The sequence below is a fragment of the Trichechus manatus genome, unplaced genomic scaffold (assembly GCF_000243295.1).
Source record: "Trichechus manatus latirostris isolate Lorelei unplaced genomic scaffold, TriManLat1.0 scaffold00066, whole genome shotgun sequence".
Classification (NCBI taxonomy): Eukaryota; Metazoa; Chordata; class Mammalia; order Sirenia; family Trichechidae; genus Trichechus; species Trichechus manatus.
In genome coordinates, this window is record NW_004444002.1 from 3,263,386 (window position 1) to 3,282,468 (window position 19,083).

Genomic DNA, 19,083 nt, shown 5'->3' on the forward strand with positions numbered 1-19,083 from the left:
TGCCTGCATGCATGAAAATGAGCCTTGGAGAGTAGAAGAATCTCTTATTTCTACTTATTTAATTATTCTGATATTTGGGACATCCAAATAAACAAAGAGACAGGCAATGATAAGATAATTCTGTGCACAACTCAGCAACAAAGAATTTATAAGGGCTTCATAGCATACATCTTTTTGTATAGCTGGCTCTCTTACTGCTGCCTTAAATTTGCCAAGTTGGAAGCATTCGATCAAAAGGGGTTAGTAGCCCCTGTGTCTCTCTCCAAGAAAGAGATATGACTCATACTCCCATCATGCAGATTTTCATGTCATTATGTCAGTTCCCTAACAAATGCCCTAAGTGTAGTTTTATGGAGGTAGCACTGCATGATTTTGAAGAGCAGTTAATTAAATTCAACCTTCATAGCAGTTACAAGATTTGTATTGTCAGGTGAAACATAATGATGAGTGAAATATAAAACTCCCTGAGAGTGAATCCAAAGGAGTTTTCATCAACAAAGCCTTACGGGGCAAGAGCCAGCACCTCCGACTGACTCCCCATTCTTGACACAAAAAAACTACCTTCCCCAAATAGAAAACTGTTTACCAGAAAAAAGAAGAAGAAATAAATATGGCTAGGAAAAATTCAATTGATAATACTATAGCACAGAAAAATTTCTGCGTGTCTAACTCACTGATAATTATCAAGCACTCAACCAAAAAGATACTTTACCTCTTTCTACGAGGCCAACCCCTTCCTATTGCTCCAGACAAGCTGGAAAGAATCAATCTTTTCCAAAAGTAGGAGGTATCTTGTGATGAATGTTCAGTAAAACTCCACTATTCAGAGGGACTGTAAGGGAGGCTAGTCTGAAGTACTAAATGTTTTACTACATTAAAAGAAATCTCATTTTATTTGAGTTAATTAAAAATGAGTTTGCATGATGTAAAAGCATCCCTCATTGTGATTAGCACATAGTTGTCACTCAATAAATCATTCTCTTCCTTCAAAGAAGTCTGGCAAGCAAAATCATTACCGGATAGAGCTCCTAAGGGGCCTGTTTTAATGAATAAATAAGCACACCATTCATTCAATAAATATTTACTGAGCGCCTACTACTATGTATCAGGCCCCATGGTAAGTATGCAAAGATGAAATCAGATGACAGGAGCTCACATTTAAATTCTTAATATGTAAACAAATGCTTTTAAAGGTCTTAAAGCCATTTGCAAATTGGGTGATCATTCTCCTTACAATTTGCAAATAGTGCAAAGACGTGCCTCAGCGTGATCTGCTGAAAAGAATCTATCACAGATTCTACGTCAGTGAGACTTGTCTGCTTGTTCAATAAATGTTATTGAACACCTGCTCCAACCCAAGCACTTATTAGTTGCTGAGAACACAGAAGAACAACGTCTCTCATCTCAAGATGATCCTAATTTAGTAGAGGAGACAGAAGTACATAGATGATTAAAACGTTATGGTTAAGTTCTACACAAAGTGCTGTGGGAGCCCAGAAGAGAAGCACCTAACTTAGACTGGGTGGGGGTTGGGGGAGGATGAAGGAAGGAATACCAGTTGCGATGGTGGGAAACTATCACTGACATTCACTATCAGACCACATCTTTAAAAATAGACTTCTGTCTGAGTGGGAGCCCAATTCCGTGCCTGCGGAACACCAGAAGTTCTAAACATGGGGTCTGGAATCTCTTGGACACACCTAGACTGTTTGCCAGTTTGTAGATCATGTTCAGATAGGCCAGGTCTTTAGAAACCTAGAATTCTTACAGGGACTTGAAGCCCTTGCTAGTTACAGTACTGAAGGACTTCCGTAGTAAGTTTCTGTGCTAGTGTCTCTGCCCTGCCTGATCCATCTCCTAAAATTCAGTGCTCAGAATAGATTTCAAAGAGCTCTTCATGCATCACAATATGCATCAGTCCCAACCTACCGGATAAGTAATCTCTATTTCAACAAAAGCCCTTTTCTCTAACTAGAAGTATGACATCACTTTCTCTGAGAGCCTGAGCTGACAATGGAGCTTAGGTTTGTTGGGTCAGTAGGACAATCACCTTGTCTTTAGTAAGTCACATTGGACCATTTCTCCCTCAACAGGAATTCCACAGTCTTTCCTGGGAGTTCATCCCACTGGTGGTGGTGAGCAAGCCTTTAAAAAACTGTTCCCTAATATTTGACATCGATTTTCCCTTCTGCAGCATAAGCCCATTACCACCTCTGACTTGCTTAACAGCTCATCACTTTCAATAAGCGATGAAATGGTATTCCATCCTTGTATCTTAGGAAAACTTGACAGATTCTTTTTTTTTTTTAAGCAAAGTCCTTAACCCTTATTCACCAGATGAGTAATGCAAGTGGTTAATGATAATGACTTATATTTATAGAGGCTTTTTCATCCAATGCCCTTGTACTGTGAAATAGGTAAATAAATCTCTGCATTCAGCACAGATAACCTCTTATTCGTTTTAACACTGGGGCTAGACCCAGGAAAAATCATGGAATATATGAAGTCTGCATTTGGCATCCCAAACAGGTGTCTAGACTATTTCAGCACATCCATCTTTCTTATCTAGTGCTCCATACACCTGACCCCTTAGACTTAACAAACTTCATCAGCCTATGGTTTATCTCTCCATGGCTTAGCTCTCTGCTACCTGTTTATAGCTGAGCGTAGGTTAAAGAAGAGGAAAAACTCATCCCTGTTACTGTGGTATCTAGTAAATGTATAACCCTCCCAAAAATAGAACCAAATTCATTTTGATTAATAATAATTATTATTAGTATAGCTAACATGTATTGCAATGTACCAGGCACTTATTACATACCAGGCAATGTTCTAAACATTACATATGTATTAACTTGTTTAATCCTCCCAACAACGCCAAGGGATAGGTACTATTGTGATTTCCCATTTTACAGATTAGGACACTGAGGTAAAAAAGCATTAAGGAATATGCCCAGGGTCATACAGTTAGTAAGTGACAGAGCTTGGATATGAATCCAGGAGCTCCAGAGCCCATGTTACTGGAACAAGACTATGTTCAGATATTTGGAATACTAAGATAAAACACAGCCACAGCCCCAAAGGAGCTCACAGTTTAGAAGAATGTATTACCCTAGTTAAGGGAATCACCTGAGAAGGGACTAGTGGTGGAAAATTCAGGCCTGGAAGAAGTGGTCGTAAGGCCCTCATTGTATCATATAAGAAACTGCCTATCACACCCACTCAAATCTTCATAACTAAAAGACATACCTAGAAAACTCGGGGGAGGAAACAAAGAACTGTACAGACTTGATCTGGTGGATAGAGCCCAACGACTCAAGTTAAAAGTTCCCCAAGATTCCAGGATCAGTCAGTAGACCTCATCCCAGAGACCCACAAGACAATCATGCAGTGCTGTTTTAAAATTCTACATTTCTCCTTTCTACCAGGTGCAAGTACAAGGAATGACTGGAAACATCCAATTTGACACCTACGGGCGTAGGACAAACTATACCATCGATGTGTACGAAATGAAACTCACTGGCTCTCGAAAAGTAAGTAATGCAAACAGACAGCCAAAAAAGAAAAAAAAAAGTCTCAGAAGGTGCCAGCCATCAAATGCAAGAAAATAAGTATTAGGCAGCACATGCAAAGCAAATCCCCACACATCAGGCAGATTTGCCTTTCCATTTGGTAAGAACTATAGTTGTTTTGTAATTGAAGTGTTCCATCTATATATTTTAAAAGGACTATTTTCCTCTGAGGCTGATCCTATGAAAGTGAAAGGCTCACGAGTTATTACCAACTTCCTACAATAAAGGGAAGGAATCACAAACGTTGCAGCATGTTGTTATTTAAACAGAAGCTGCTGAGGTACATGGTTTGTTTCCAAAAGAAATGGCAAGTAGGTATCTTTCCACTTTGGCAACTCACACACCAAAAGGACTGTGGTCAAAGTATCTTTCTGTATAGCTGAATTTTATAACGAATTTTATAACCACTCTGCCTCTATCATAGTAATAGTTGAGTTAGGCATGAAGTGGGAATTTAGTAGCCATTTGATAAAACCTCACAGAAGGTAAAATATCTTGGCTCATTTCTACATGAAATTCACTGAGTCACCGCCCACTCCCAGCTTTCCTATAGTTCAAAGCCAAGTATTTTTTTCTGCTATAAGAACTTAAAGACAAAAGAAAAAAGTCTCATTATCCTACAGTGGGTTATTTTACAAAATATTGGTAGGGGTGAGGTGAGACTGGGAACCCCCAGGATGAAGGAACAGCACATATGGGTGTGTGTTGATGTTGGGATGCGGCCGCGGTAGAGGTGGCAAAATAGAGGGAGACAGGTCATCAACCCTTGTAAATCTCAAGCTACTAAAAAAAAATGTTCTCAGGCTTCATTCTACAACAGCAGTTGCATTTCACATAGTATTTTTTGAGTGAAAAATAGGCAACCAGGTCAAATGTCTGCTTTTTCTAGGCTGGCTACTGGAATGAGTATGAAAGGTTTGTGCCTTTCTCAGATCAGCAAATCAGCAATGACAGTGCCTCCTCGGAGAACCGCACCATAGTAGTGACTACTATTCTGGTAAGTGTGGGCAGAGGGCAGGTGGGCTTCTGTTTTCTGAAAAACATTTGTTCTGAGGAGTAGGAAGACTTCAAGTTCAAGCAGTGAAAATGTCCAACAGGGCAGCTCATCTCAGAGTATCTTGCTATGATGTCGTTTTTAAATAAGAATAGGAATTTGGAGCAGTTCAGATAGAATTCATCTTATACACTCCTGGTTCTCCTCTTTACCCTCCATAGGACAAATGCTTCATCCAAACTTGAAATCTGATTCTTCATTTTGGAAGAGGCAGCATTGTGTGGTGGAGAGAGTAGATTAAACCAAAACCCATTGCCGTCGAGTCGATTCTGACTAATAGAGACCCTATAGGACAGAGTAGAACTGCCCCATAGGGTTTCCAAGGCTATAATCTGCCACATCTTTCTCCCGTGGAGCGGCTGGTAGGTTCGAACCACTGACCTTTCAGATAGCAGCCAAGTGCTTAACCACTGCTCCACCAGGGCTCCTTTAGAGAGTAGATTAGGGTTCTAATATTTGGTATGTCACTAACCTGTGTAACTGCGCAAGTCACAATTCCCCTGAGCCTAGGGTGTTATTGTTGTTGTTTGGTTTGGTTTACTTTATGGAATGGGTATAATAATAACCTCCTACCTATGTCATTACACCTCAACACAAAGAAAACAAAAATCCTCACAACTGGACCAATAAGCAACATCATGATCAACGGAGAAAAGATTGAAGTTGTCAAGGATTTCATTTTACGTGGATCCACAGTCAATGCCCAAGGGGGCAGCGGTCAGGAAATCAAACGATGTGTTGCCTTGGACAAATCTGCTGCAAAAGACCTCTTTAAAGTGTTAAAAAGCAAAGATATCGCTTTGAAAACTAAGGTGCACCTGACCCAAACCATAATATTTTCAATCACTTCATATGCATGCGAAAGCTGGACAATGAATAAGAAAGACCAGAGAAAAATTGATGCCTTTGAATTATGGTGTTGGCCAAGAATATTGAATATACCATGAACTGCCAGAAGAACAAACAAATCTTTCTTGGAAGACATACAGCCAGAGTGCTCCTTGGAAGTAAGGATGGTGAGACTCTGTCTCACATACTTTGGACATGTTATCAGGAGAGACCAGTCCCTGGAGAAGGACATCATGCTTGGTAAAGTAGAGGGTCAGGAAAAAAGAGGAAGCTCCTTGATGAGATGGATTGATACTGTGGCTGCAACAATGGATTAAAGCATAGCAAAGATTGTGAGGATGGCGCAGGACCGGGCAGCGTTTCATTCTGTTGTACATGGGGTCGCTATGAGTCAGAACAGACTCGATGGCACCTAACAACAACAACCTATGTCATAGGTCCCTGAGCAGCACGAGAGATTTGTGATCAGCTGCTAACCTAAAGGTTGGCAGTTCGAACCCACCCAGCAGCACCACAGGAGAAAGGCCTGGCAATCTGCTTCTGTAAAAATTACAGCCAAGAAAACCCTATGATGCAGTTCTACTCTGTCACGTAGGGTCACGGTGAGTGGCAATCAACTCGACAGCAATGCGTCTGTTTTGGTTTTTACTTATGTCATAAGACCGTTTCAAAGCACAGTTGACTACATAAAGAAGCTTGTCTACAAAATGTAAAGCACTATTAAAATGTAAAATATTATTCTCATCTAGTTATAAAATGTTTTTCTAAAAGCTGGACTGGAAGAGATCCATATTTATGCTTATTGACACAGTGGCTGCAATAATGGGCTCAAACATAGCAACGAGTGTGAGGATGGTGCAGGACCAGGCAGTGTTTCATTCTTCTGTACATAGGGTCACTATGAGTGAGAACCAACTAGACGGCACCTAACAAGAAAAGCTGGTTTGTTTTGATTGAATGGAGTACAAACCAGAGTTAAAGAGTATGCCATTACATCTGAAACTGTGATTAATTGGATGGGGATTCAGCTGAAGTTTACTTTCTTTTAAACAGACGTCTCAAGTACCCACTTTGTCATAGGTACTGTACTGCGCCACCAGGGCTCCTTTACTAGGCCCTAGGGATATAAAAATAAATAAGCCACAGATCCGGACCTCACAAAGATCACAGGGCTTCCCTAGGACTTGCTTGTGTGGGCTCGCTATGGTTCCTACATGGTAAATCCCGAAGAAATCAAACGCAATTTACCTTCATTGAACTAAGGGGAATGCCTCTGCCCAATTTGACTAAATCAGAGACTTCACAGGGGAAAACCAGTCCTTCTTTCAAACTCTCAAAAAGAACATAAACCCTTCTCTACTTCCTTAAATCACCAGTGAAGGACTCCAAGGAATATATGGCCCAATGAATGGAGGCTCTACTGCTTGTTAAGCAAAAATTTTAAAGACCTTCTTCATACACCAAACTTCACTAGCCACAAGCAAAAAAACAAAAAACCTTTGCTATTACATTTATCATCTCCTGGAAAAATATGTAGGAGTAATCCTTTGATCTTCCTTCTGGTCCCAAAGGAATCACCGTATGTGATGTATAAGAAGAACCATGAGCAACTGGAAGGAAATGAGCGCTATGAAGGATACTGTGTAGACTTAGCCTATGAAATAGCCAAACACGTAAGAATCAAATACAAACTGTCCATTGTCGGCGACGGGAAATATGGCGCAAGGGATCCGGAGACTAAAATATGGAACGGCATGGTTGGGGAACTTGTCTACGGGGTAAGTTTTCTTTAAACTCTATTTTCATTTACCTCTATGCTTTCCGATTAACAAAGAAGATAAGAGGATTTCATTTTTGAGTGCAGTATTTGTTCATTTGTACGGTTTTCATACGTCTGCAAGAAAAACTTTTTCTTCACAATTGAATTCTATAAAGGTCAGTTGACAATAGCATCATTTGAACAACAGGATTATTTTACTAAAAGGAAAGCAGAAATTTATTTGGCAACACTAAGCACAGCCTGCCATCTATTGAAAATCTGTTCCTTCTGTGTTCCCTGTCTCAGGCAGCTGACTCACCACCCACCTAGTCACCTAAGCCAAGAACCTGGGCATCTTTCCTCATTGCTCCCCTCATATCTAACCCTATCAATTCAACTCCTAAATCTCTCATATCAAAACACACTCTTCATCCACACCATCATCTCCTTAGTTAAGGCTCTTACCATTTCCCAACTTTATCAGTCATTTAACTGGTTTCTCTGCCTCTGCTTTTACCCCATCAAATCAGATCTCCACATTACTGTAATTCCTCACTTTAAAAATCAGGGTAAAATGCAAGTTCCTTAACATAGCAAATAAGGCACTTCATAATCTAGTGCCCACCTACTTCTCTAGCTTCATCTGCACTCTTTCCGCTTCACACCCCATGTTCTAGCTATAGCAAAGTATGTGTTGTTCCCTGAAAGTGCCAAGCTCTCTCTTAGGGCATGCTTGGAAGTGCCTTTGCCTCTCTTCAGTCAGCTACCACCACCTCCCAGCCCTCCAGAACTCAGAGGTGTCACCTCTTTCAGGAAGACTTCTGTAATCCTATCTACCCACCTGCAGTCTAGATTAGGTGCTCCTGCTTTTTACTTCCTTATAGTACTTCTGCCCCTGTATTGTAATGATCTATTTACAAATTTAGCTGCCCCACTAGACTATGAACTCCTTGAGGATAGAAGCCATATCTGATTCATTTCAGTATTCCAGAGCCTGGCACATAGTAGAATTCAATAAATAGTAAATGAATGAATGAATAGTATGGCTCTGCCAAGAGCTTGGCCATAGGCTAAGTGCAAAAGAATTAATACCAATAATTCAGAACTGAAGTCCACCTTTCAGCCAAAGTTTAGACAGGACTATAAAACAAACAATAACACATGTGAGGAGCGTGCTTCTTAGTTCAATCAAGTATACAAGATCAGATGGGCAACACCTGCCCAAAAGCAAAGATGAGAAGGCAGGAAGGGACTGGAAAACTGGGTGAATGGACACTGAGAACCCAGGGTGGAAAGGGAAAGGGGGAGAGTGCTGACATATTGTGGGGATTGCAACTAATGTCACAAAACAATTTGTGTACAAATTTTTTGAATGGAAAAAAAAAAGAATTAATACCGAGATTTAGGGCTTGTATAAGGGGCACATTGGTATCTTCAGAGCTCCTCAGTGATTTTGCTTCAAAGGGTTTTGGCCTCTGATAGGGAATGTCAGATCTTGGGCAGCGCAATGGGGCATATGGAGATAAACAAGACTGAACATAAGAACTTCCCATTGGGTAAACCAGTCACTAAAGAACTGACTCAAGCACAGGTGGTGGCGGCAGAGGTTTAGTCACAACAGATAAGGATTACCTGCAACGACAGGTCCCTGTCCAGCCAACAGGTAGGTGGGACACAGAGAAAAACTAGGGAGTAGAGATACCGAGAAGTCCAGGCTGGCAAGAAGCAAACATCCAAGTTATCTGTTGGACTAGAGTTCACGGGAAGGACTCTAGTGCTTGAGATGAGAGCCAGCAAGAATAACGTATAGCTCTCCAACCCTAAGAGAGTAGCAGGGTCACTAAATAATTTTTTGGAACAAGCCCTTGGGAACAAGCACAAATTTCTAAAAATAAGGGTACGGAAAGGGAACTAGGGCTTAAAATGCAGCTGGACCCCAGGTATCAAAACTGGGGCACAATCCTCCAGTCAGACAAGCAACAAGGCAACTCGAAGCTCAGGCTTCAGCTATAGGGCTGCAGTCAATCATCTCCTGTCATGGGTCAAGGTGGGTCTTGGCAACTGGGGCAGAGCTGAGTTGCAGATGAGATTCAAGAAAGCCCAGCTGTGAGTAAGAAAAGACCTTCTAAGGCCAGAGAGAGAGGAGGCAGAACAAGGGGCAGAGCACCTGTCGTGCTTTCTGCGGACCCTGGGAGGCTCTGAAACATCTTGGCACAACTCTAACTTCTTACTTTAGGAGCTGGCAATCAGGTCTTCTCTTTCTTGTCCCTCATCTCTCCAACACTCAGGCTCTAAGAAGGCCTGTTTTGCTCACAGCTCTCCCCTGCACATTACTTGGTACGTCCAAACCAAAACCAAACCCACTGCCATCGAGTCGATTCTGACTCATAGCGACCCTATAGGACAGGGTAGAACTGCCCCATAAGGTTTCCAAGGAGCGCCTGGTGGATTCGAACTGCCAACCTTTTGGTTAGCAACCATAGCTCTTAACCACTACACCACCAGGGTTTCCACCTGGTACATAGTAGCTGCTTATTTTTTATTTTAATAAAGCAATGCCTGGCACACCGTAATGCCTGGCCAATATTCTTTAAATTGAATCCTTGGTAGGAGGTAATCCTGTATTATAATTATCATTATTAGCTATTATTTGCTGAGTATTTACCAGTTGCCAGGCAGTGCACTAAGTGCTTTACTGACATCATCTCACTTAATCCTCACAACAGGCCTGTGAAGGAGCCAACGTTATTAAACCCATTTTACAGATGAGAAAAATGAGGTCTAGAGAGAAGTCACATGACAAAGACCAAACACCTTGTAGTGATACAATGATTCAAACCCAGGTCTCTGACTATGAAGTCCATGCACTTTATTACATTATACTGTCCAACAGCCAAAGTGTCGTTTCAGGCCTATTCCATCCTGAGAGAGAGTTGTAATTTATTGCATATGTTCTTGGGGGTTGGCCGCAGTGGCCAGGTAAGAAATTTAGAGTGTCAGTTTCCACTAGTCCAGGGTAACTGATACGAGCTTTATCATGAGCTCTACCTGCCCGTCATGACTCAATGGCCAGAGCACTCTAGTGTCTCAAAAGAAACCTGTCACTCTCTGTAAATAGATGGTGCCCTCCTGGCAATTGAAGGCAGGACATTAGACTCAGCGATGCAGAGCAAGGCAGATTTCCTGAGCTGTTCAGGGTTTTGGTTTCTCCTCTGGCATGTCCTCTGTGCTGCACTCATGTAATCTCCACATATCCCTTCGTCTTTCCAACTCATGTATGCATGAAGGAGCTTAAGAATTAGAGAGCTCTTTATTTGTTTAGTAATTTAAATGCCATCTCTCCACTTCTGAATAGGTAAAAATTCTCCTGGAGTAGCCGTCCCACCTTTTCACTTCTTTCCACTAAAGACAAAAGCAGTAGCCAGGGCAGACTCTAACAGAAATTCCCTCCCCTTTCCCCTGACTTAGAACAAGTTTCTGATACTTTCTGGGCTTATAACACAAGGTGATTCCAGAGAACTGACATCAAACTAACCCCATTACTGAGTGCACTGCCAAATTTCACTTTCCCCCTCAAACATGTGGCTATGAAAAATGGACATTTTCTTATCCTGCTTGGTCTAAGAGCTCTTCATTCGGGAGGATGAACTAATAAACTACGTGTTTCTTCTTCTTTCTTAGAAGTTTTAGTCTTTCATCATTGGGAAGTTTTCAGCTTCTCTATCTATCAACGATAGAAATGGAGAAACGTAAAAACACAGGCGTTCGTTTTTGGCAGGTCTGGCCTCTTGTGGTTTGCAAGTTGCTTAAGAAAAAGAAGGGCAGGAAACCCCCAATGATTTCCTGAGGTGCTCAATAAGCAAAAGGATGGAGAACATGGAACTATTTCTTGCAGTGAACATGAAAACTGCACAGATAGGCACTGCTTTATATTTAGGGTATTTTCTCTTACGCTTTTAGTATGTAAAACAGATCGGAGCAGGGAAAAAATGAAAGAAAGGCAGAGATGAGGAAAGCTTTACAGAGGAGATTTCAGTATCTGCCACTAAAGTCTCAAGAAAGAGTCAAAGTGAATTAAATTTGCTAAAGAATAAAGGAGCCAATCAGCCTCCTTTTCATATGATTTCTAAATGAGTTTTCTTTCTCTAAAGAAATTCAAATCAAGGTTGATGTTTGGGACACCTTGTATTTCCAAGAAGGGCTATTTTTGAAACAAGCATTAGTAGGACATAACGTGCCCCATTATGTAAGCTCTTCAGAACATTATGGACTTGAAACCGTCCACCTGCTTTCCGTAGTTTTGATTTTGAGCTAGATGTCTGCAACATCACCACAGAATAATTGTCCTCAGCTCAAATAGCTTACAGACCACAAGTTTTTATGGCTTGCAAATAGCATGTGTTTGAAGAGGGCATTTAAAAACAGGATTTTGTTGCTAGCAGGGCTCTTAGACATGCTTTACCTACATTGTGACTCATTTTACAGGCGAATATGGGGACCAGCCAGGACTAGACATTAGAACTGCCTAGCAGGTAAACCAAGAAATCAAGGCCTGATGGAGGTCAGGGGTGGTAGAAATGGTGGCAGAGATTGTGACAAAGTCACAAAACCACACAGCTTGACAGAGCTAAGACTAGCTCAGATTTCCTGACTCCTGGTCCAATGTTCTGTCCACAGGGTCACACTGGCTCAGTTCACTAAGCTTATCAGACTATAGGAAGATTGGTGGGGAATCAGATATGGCATCTCCCTCACCCCGCCCTCAAGGGGCTAAAAACTAGTTGGATTATAAGATTTTCCATCCAAGATATCCATCATGCTTATCTGTGGCCTCCAAGATAATGTAGTGAACATCTCTAGTTATCAGCTGAAATATTTGCAGACTCAGTGTAAACAACTGGAGGCTTCTTCCCTTTAAGTGGAAACAAGACCTAATGTAAAGAGAGGGTCAGGAAAAGGTCTAGAAAGAAACTGAGGCCCTAACCGCAAAAAGACACCACCCCGTGGGCAGGTGCCTTGTTCCTTATATTCCTAACACTTAGAACTAAGGATAAAGAGTTGGGGTGGCCTTGAGAAAGGCCAGACAAACTACTTCTCAGACTGGTACCCCTGGTTTCGGAAACTGCAGAGAACTTGAGGATGGAGATGGGAGTGGGAGACAGTTGATTCCAGGTCACATCCTCTGGGTGTCCCCAGACTCCTTCATGCTCCCAGGACAAATGGCAATTTTACAGATGCTATTCACACTGACATTTCTCCACCTAGAGGAAATTATCTCTTAGGTTGTCACTATCCTAAGATAGATTCATTTTCCATTAAGAAAGGCAGAAAGTCGATCTGTCCTTCCAGTTGAAAGGCAGAGAAGTAAGGGTCCAGTAACAGATGCCAAATAGTCTCTTCTGTTCTTTAGGTGATTACACTGGGCTTTGACAGAAGGGCTGATGGTTTGATAAAAGTGTCCCTCTCTTTCCAATGATGCATATGAACTCAAGGAAGGAGCATTAGCGGCGTATGGACGTCTGCCATTCTGAGAGATATTGGGGATATATTTCCAACCAAATCTAGTCTCGGAAGGCCTTCAACCAGCTCCAGGGACAATCCTTTATCTCCACTTTGTACTTAACACTCTCAACTCCCCAAGGACAAGAGGCCCTAATCAATAAATCCAGACAGGGACATCTGTTCTTGATGAAGAAATGAGGATATCCTGTTGTGACACTGCTTGCTGTTGCACAGATTTAAATAGACCTCGTTCTTTTCTGCAGATCTTAACAATTGCAGACAGTAAATATCCCATAGAGTACAACCAATAAAGCAGTTTAAGTCTGGTCTCTCCCCCCGCCCACGCACACACACAGCAATTATATTCCTATTGTCTAACTTGATTCTGCCCCACTTCTTTCTCCAACACATTCGAACTTTCCAAAGGAAATGTATGCCAAAGGCCACTAGAGCTATATGGTTGACACAGGGCCAAGGTGTCAGGGCATCTCTGCCTCTTCCTAGGATAACAATGTCTTATGCATTACTCGCCAATACATGGTAGTGCAGTGGTTAAGAGCTCAGGCTGCTAACCAAACAATCTGCAGTTCGAATCCACCAGTCGCTCCTTAGAAACTCTATGGGGCAGTTCTACTCTGTCCTATAGGGTCACTATGAGTCGGAACCAGCTCAACAGCACCTAGCAACAACACCTCTCTCTCTCCCATCCCCTCCCCTTGCTTTCAGAAAGTGCTTTTAAATAGTGACTGACAAGCTCCTGCTCCTACATAGTCTTCAGGTGGGTTACAAGTTTTGTATGAGATAATCAGATGAAAACACTTTAAGATATAACATAAGCGTTGCAGCTCAAAACATTTAAAAATTTTTTAACTGTCATTTCCATCTTCAACTTGTCAGATTTTTAAGTGCATCATCCCTAAATGTATGCATTTGTTGTTTTTTTAAGTGCTTTTAAAAAAAAAAATTATGACTTTGGCAACCACCTATGAAAAGGATTATAAATCCCCTCAAGCTAAATCCCCCCTGCCTGCCCGCCCGCCCAACAATGCAGTTGCTCCGGGTTTGCCACTGGTGAGTGGGAAAATCAAACTTAATTTGGTGTGTTTACTGAGCCCACACAGCCACTCTTAAGCCCCTTGATTAAAATCCTTTAAGTAGTCAAGATGCACACAAACGCGCTAGCAAGCTCTCACCCTGAGCTCTTCCCATTGGCTGGTTTTTGTCCATCAGCTGGAGCACCCTCATACCACCTATGGACCCACCTGGTTTCTGAAAATGGCCTGCCTACTGTTGTCACCAGCACAGGCAGAGGCTTGAGGACAAAAGGCCTCTGGAGTGGTTCAGGACACCGCAAGTGAGGCACTTCATTCTAGAGTCAGAATTTCACCTCCTCCTTACACCCATCCATAATTCTTTCTTCTTTGCTTTTTTTCCAGCAGTACAAGGTGACCTTTTATTGTTGTTGTAAAAAATACAGCTAACACAATAGTTGCCAATTCCACATTGTTTATATGTACAATTCAGTGACACCAATTCCATTAATCATGCTGGGTCACCATCGCTGCTATCTGTTGCCATCCATAATTCTCCCCCAGCCTCAGCTGGCTTTCATAGGCGAGAGACCAGGAAAGGAACGCCATTTGGGGAGCTGCCTTTTTCCCTTTGGCATCAATGTTGGCCTCCTAAATCTTTCACTTGCCTTGAAAGTGACCTTCCCCCTCATCTGCATGCTGTGGCAGTCCCCAGAGAGCTAAACGGGTATTTTTGGACACTAGTTAGTTACCTGCTCCTCCCCATTTCCTTTAATAATCAAGTTGATTGCTTCACAGACAATATGCCAAGCAGGTCCTAATCTCTGAAATAACCAACCATCATAACTGCCTTTAATATTGGGGAGGGAATAGTGGTAGTGGAGGGCAAGGGTATCTCCAAGGGCTGGCTATGAGCTGATAGGACGGTTCTGCTGCTTTGGTCTCATTGAGTATATACAGAGGTGAGAAAACAAAAAATAAAAAAAATAAAAAACCAGTTGCCATCAAGTCAATTCTTACTCGGCGATCCTATGGGACAGGGTAGAAATGCCTCAAAGGTTTCCAAGGCTGTAAATCTTCATGGAGAGTAACCCTGGTGGCGCAGTGGTTAAGCGCTGGGCTGCTAACCAAAAGGTTGGTGGTTTGAACCCAACAGCTGCTCAGCGGGAGAAAGATGTGGCAGTCTGCTCCATAAAGATTAAAAACCCGTTGCCGTGGAGTCAACTCCAATGCATAGCAACCCTACAGGACAAAGTAGAATTGTCCCATAGTGTTTCCAAGGTTGTAAATCTTTACGGAAGCAGACTGCTACACCTTTCTCCTTGGGAGTGGCTGGTGGGTTCGAATTGCAGACCTTTTGTTTAGCAGCCAGCGCTTAACAACTGCACCACCAGGGCTCCTCGAAAGGTGGGGAGGGGTTGCTAAATCTCCTCACCAAGCTGGCTGTCCTTGAGGCTTAATTAAGATCTTCTTTTAGGTCCGCTATGAGTCGGAATCGCCTCGATGGCAACGGGTCTGTTTTTTTGTTTGGTTGGTTGGTTTTTAGGTCCCTGGGTCACTATGGGAAACTCTGGTGGTGTAACGGTTAAGAGCTACCGCTGCTAACCAAAAGATCTGAAGCTCGAGTCCACCAGGCGCTCCTTGGCAACTCTATGAGGCAATTCTAGTCTGTCCTACAGGGTCGCTAGGAGTCGGAATCGGCTCAACAGCAAGTTTGGTGTTTTGTTTGGTTTTGGTCGCTACAAGTCAGAATCGACTCGTCAGCAACAGGTTTGGCTTTGGTTTTGGGTGGCACAAACGTTTGCGCTGGACTACGAACTGAAAGGTTGGTAGTTCTAATCCACCCAGCGGCGCTGCTGCAGAAGGAAGTCCTGGTGGTCTGCTTCCAAAAGACCGCAGTCATTGAAAACCCTATGGAGCTGATCTACTCTGAAGCACGCGGGGTCGCCATGAGTCAGAATTGACTCTACCACAGTGCATGGGGCGGGGGGGGGTTCTTTTCTATTGTTGAGCCTTCTTCCACCTGCTATTCGCTGTTCCTTTGTCTTTTTTCATCTATGATAGGGTTTTTTTTTTTTTTTCTTTCAAGTTCAGCCGGGGAAATTCTCATTTTGGAGTCAGGTCCACAACCAAACCCGCTGCCGTAGAGTCGATTCCAACTCACAGCAACCGTATAGGGCAGAGTAGAAGTGCCCCATAGGCTGTAATCTTTACAGAAGCAGACTGTCACATCTTCCCCCACCCTACCCCCAAGTCCACAACAATGAAGCTTAAATGAACACAGATTTAACGCCATTCTTCACTGAGGGAGCACCTTTCAAAAAACAAACGAACTTCACATTCTTTGAAAAAGCTCCTTAGAAAAAAACAATTCAGACAAGGCAAAAATGCCAGGCTCAGGAAAAAAGGCAAGTGCCTGAGGGAAACAGATTCTTCTCTGTTGTCTTTTGTGATTTCAAAAGTACTTCAGACCAGGAATGGCCTCCTTTGGGAATCTGTTCTTTGGCTCAATGTTCCTGAGAGCCAGACAACAAGTAGTCCTGCTTTGTCTATCTAGCCACCTCTTGTCAGTATTTAGCGGTGGGTGTCTCACTTACAGAAGAGCCCTGGTGGCGCAGTGGTTAAGTGCTCAGCTGCTAACCAAAAGGTCAGCAGTACCAGCTGCTCTGCAGGAGAAAGACATGGACGTCTGCTTCCATAAAGATTCCAAAACCAGTTGCTGTCAAGTCAATTCCGACTCATAGCACCCTCTAGATTACAGGCTTGGAAACCCCATGGGGCAGTCATACTGTGTCCCATGGGTTGCTTTGAGTCAGAATCCACTCCTCGGCAATGGGTTTGGGATTTGGATTTCACTTACTGAGGTTTTTCTTTGAAAGGGAGTCAAGATTCTCAAACTCCTGTCTTCATTTGTTTGAAAAAAAGCCCAGTCCAAAGTGATTTTTCTCATACAAATGCCCCCTTAGTTTTTTCCTTCCAAAACAAAGAAAAGGCAATTTCTCCTAGAACTATTAATCTTTTAGACTTAAAAGCTCAAAAAAAAATAGTTAAATTATATAATGAAATTCAAATTAGATCAAATGGGAAATGACACTAGAGGGGCATTTGTATGTTCTGAACAGGAGGCAGAAACATGCTGGCACAGATAGGTGGTGGCTTTATCTATAAATTCTCTTGGCATGACAAGACTCTTTTTAGCTGATTCAGACTCTCTCTGCCAAAAAAATCCGCTAGCTTTCTGGCCAATTCCATTCTCCTGAGTAGCCTTTGTTTCTACGACCAGGTCTGGCCTCAGGCAAAAGGGTAAAACAGATGAAATTTGTCTTTGGCTCCCCTCCAGTTAGAAACATCTAACTGGGGCAAATGGACAAGGCTGACAATTCAGAAATCACCTGCAACAAAGTGAGAGAAGATAGTGAAGGACAACATCTTGCTTATTCCACAAACCTTCATTGACTATATCTGGAACCAGGTACCATGAATAGACTGTGGAGGTACAAAGGTACACCTTGAATGAGAGAATAGAACTAAGAAGAAAGCCAGAGAACAAACATTCAGGGAGGTAGGAGAACACGTACTCTTCGGTAGCAAAGACCCAAGGAAAGACAGTATACAGTGCCAAAGTCCATTAGTGTCACCTGAGCAGTTGATGTCTGAGGAAGCGCTTTGAATTTGGTAACCAAGTATGTAGTTCAAGAAACAATTTCAATAAATTGGGGGGGGGGGCGGTTAGAATTTAGATAGCAGAGGTATAAGGAGAAAATAGAATTCATGGGTGGTGCAAACTGGTTACTTGCTCGGCTCCTAACCGAAAGGTTGGAGGTTCAAGGCCACCCAGAGGTGCCTCAGAAGAAAGACCTGGTGATCTACTTCTGAAAAATCAGTCATTGAAAACTCTATGGAGCACAGTCCTACTCTGACACACATGGGGTCACCATGAGTCAGAATCAATTCAAAGGCAACTAGTTTTAAGGAAAAAGTGGTGTTGACATTGAGAAATAGGAAAGTTGTATTCTTTCAAGAAGTTTAGTGATAATAGAGAGAGATGTCACTATGGTCAAGCGGATAACAGGATCAAAAAAGTGGGGAGGAGTAGTTTTTATTTTGTTTTTATTTGTTAGTAAAGGGAACTACCTGAATATGGTTTTAAGCTAATAGGATAAATCAGTGGTTCTCAAATTACAGCAAGCATCAGGATCACCTGGAGGGCTTGATACAACACAGATTTCTGGGCCCCCACCCGCAGAGTTTCTGATTCAGTTCGCCTAATAAATTTGCATTTTCTCACCAATTACCAGGTGACACGGATACTGCTAGTCCAGGGACCACACTCTGAGAACCACTGGGATAGATTAATGCAGAAGGAGAAATTAACGGTGTAAAAGAGACAATAGATTGAGTTGAGTTTTAAAAAGAGACAGAAGATTATGAGATGCAAGGAATGAGTAGATTAAACCTTAGAAAGAAAAAGGGTCACTTTCTATGAGATGGGAATGACAGAAGGGATGTATGATGATGCAGCAATGTGTTGAGAAGGCAAGGAGGGACACTGAGGTAAGGGAGCTCTTATCAGATGGCTTCCACCATTTCGGTAAAGTAAGAGGCAAGATCATCTGCAGAGAGGGTAGGACTAGTAAGGATTGGAGACTGGGAAAAGTTTGGGATAAGCACCATTCACAGATTTAAGAGAACATACCTTGGGGTGATAAATGATAGGCTTAATCTTAGAAATGGTGACTTTGAGATGATGGTGAGCTGCCGAGGTAGATATGGTCAGCAGGCTTCATTCAATAAATGCATACTTTCTGCAACTTCCACTAGGATGTAGTAGATGTAGAATGCCTCTGTTTTGTCTGTCTTGTTCTCTGCTTGCCAACACCTAGAATAGTTCTTGACACAGAATTGTTGTTGGTAGTTGCCATTGAGTCAATTCCAACTCACGGTGACCCCATGTATGCAGAGTAAAACTGCTCCATAAGGTTTTCAAGGCTGTGACCTTTTGGAAGCAGATCACCAGGACTGTCTTCTGAGGTACCTCTGGGTGGGTTCAAACCGCCAGCCTTTTAGTTAGTAGTCCAGCACTTAACCATTTGCATTACCCAGGGATTCCTTGACACAGAGTAGGTACTCAAATATGTTTTAGAGTGAACCTGAGAGTTGGCTGAGGTTGATAATTTTATGTAAAAGTGATGTATTTTAGAAACCTGCAAATATCTATGCAGTTAGACTATTATGGTAGCTAAGAAAGTGGGTTCTGGAATCTGAAAACCAGGGTTCTAATCCCAGCTTCTCAGTGTTTCAGTTTCTCCATCTCTA

At 42.3% G+C, this 19,083-nt stretch overlaps 1 protein-coding gene across 2 annotated transcripts in view; it reads left to right on the forward strand.

Moving 5' to 3' along the window:
- The window catches only part of GRIA3 (glutamate ionotropic receptor AMPA type subunit 3), a 306,229-nt gene that overhangs the window by 213,396 nt on the left and 73,750 nt on the right, over positions 1-19,083 (forward strand). For both annotated transcript variants that reach the window (XM_004379586.1, XM_004379587.1), the window contains exons 8-10: positions 3,429-3,533; positions 4,462-4,569; positions 7,047-7,253. In XM_004379586.1, coding sequence (XP_004379643.1) covers positions 3,429-3,533; positions 4,462-4,569; positions 7,047-7,253 — 420 coding nt within the window. The remainder of the gene's footprint in view (positions 1-3,428; positions 3,534-4,461; positions 4,570-7,046; positions 7,254-19,083) is intronic.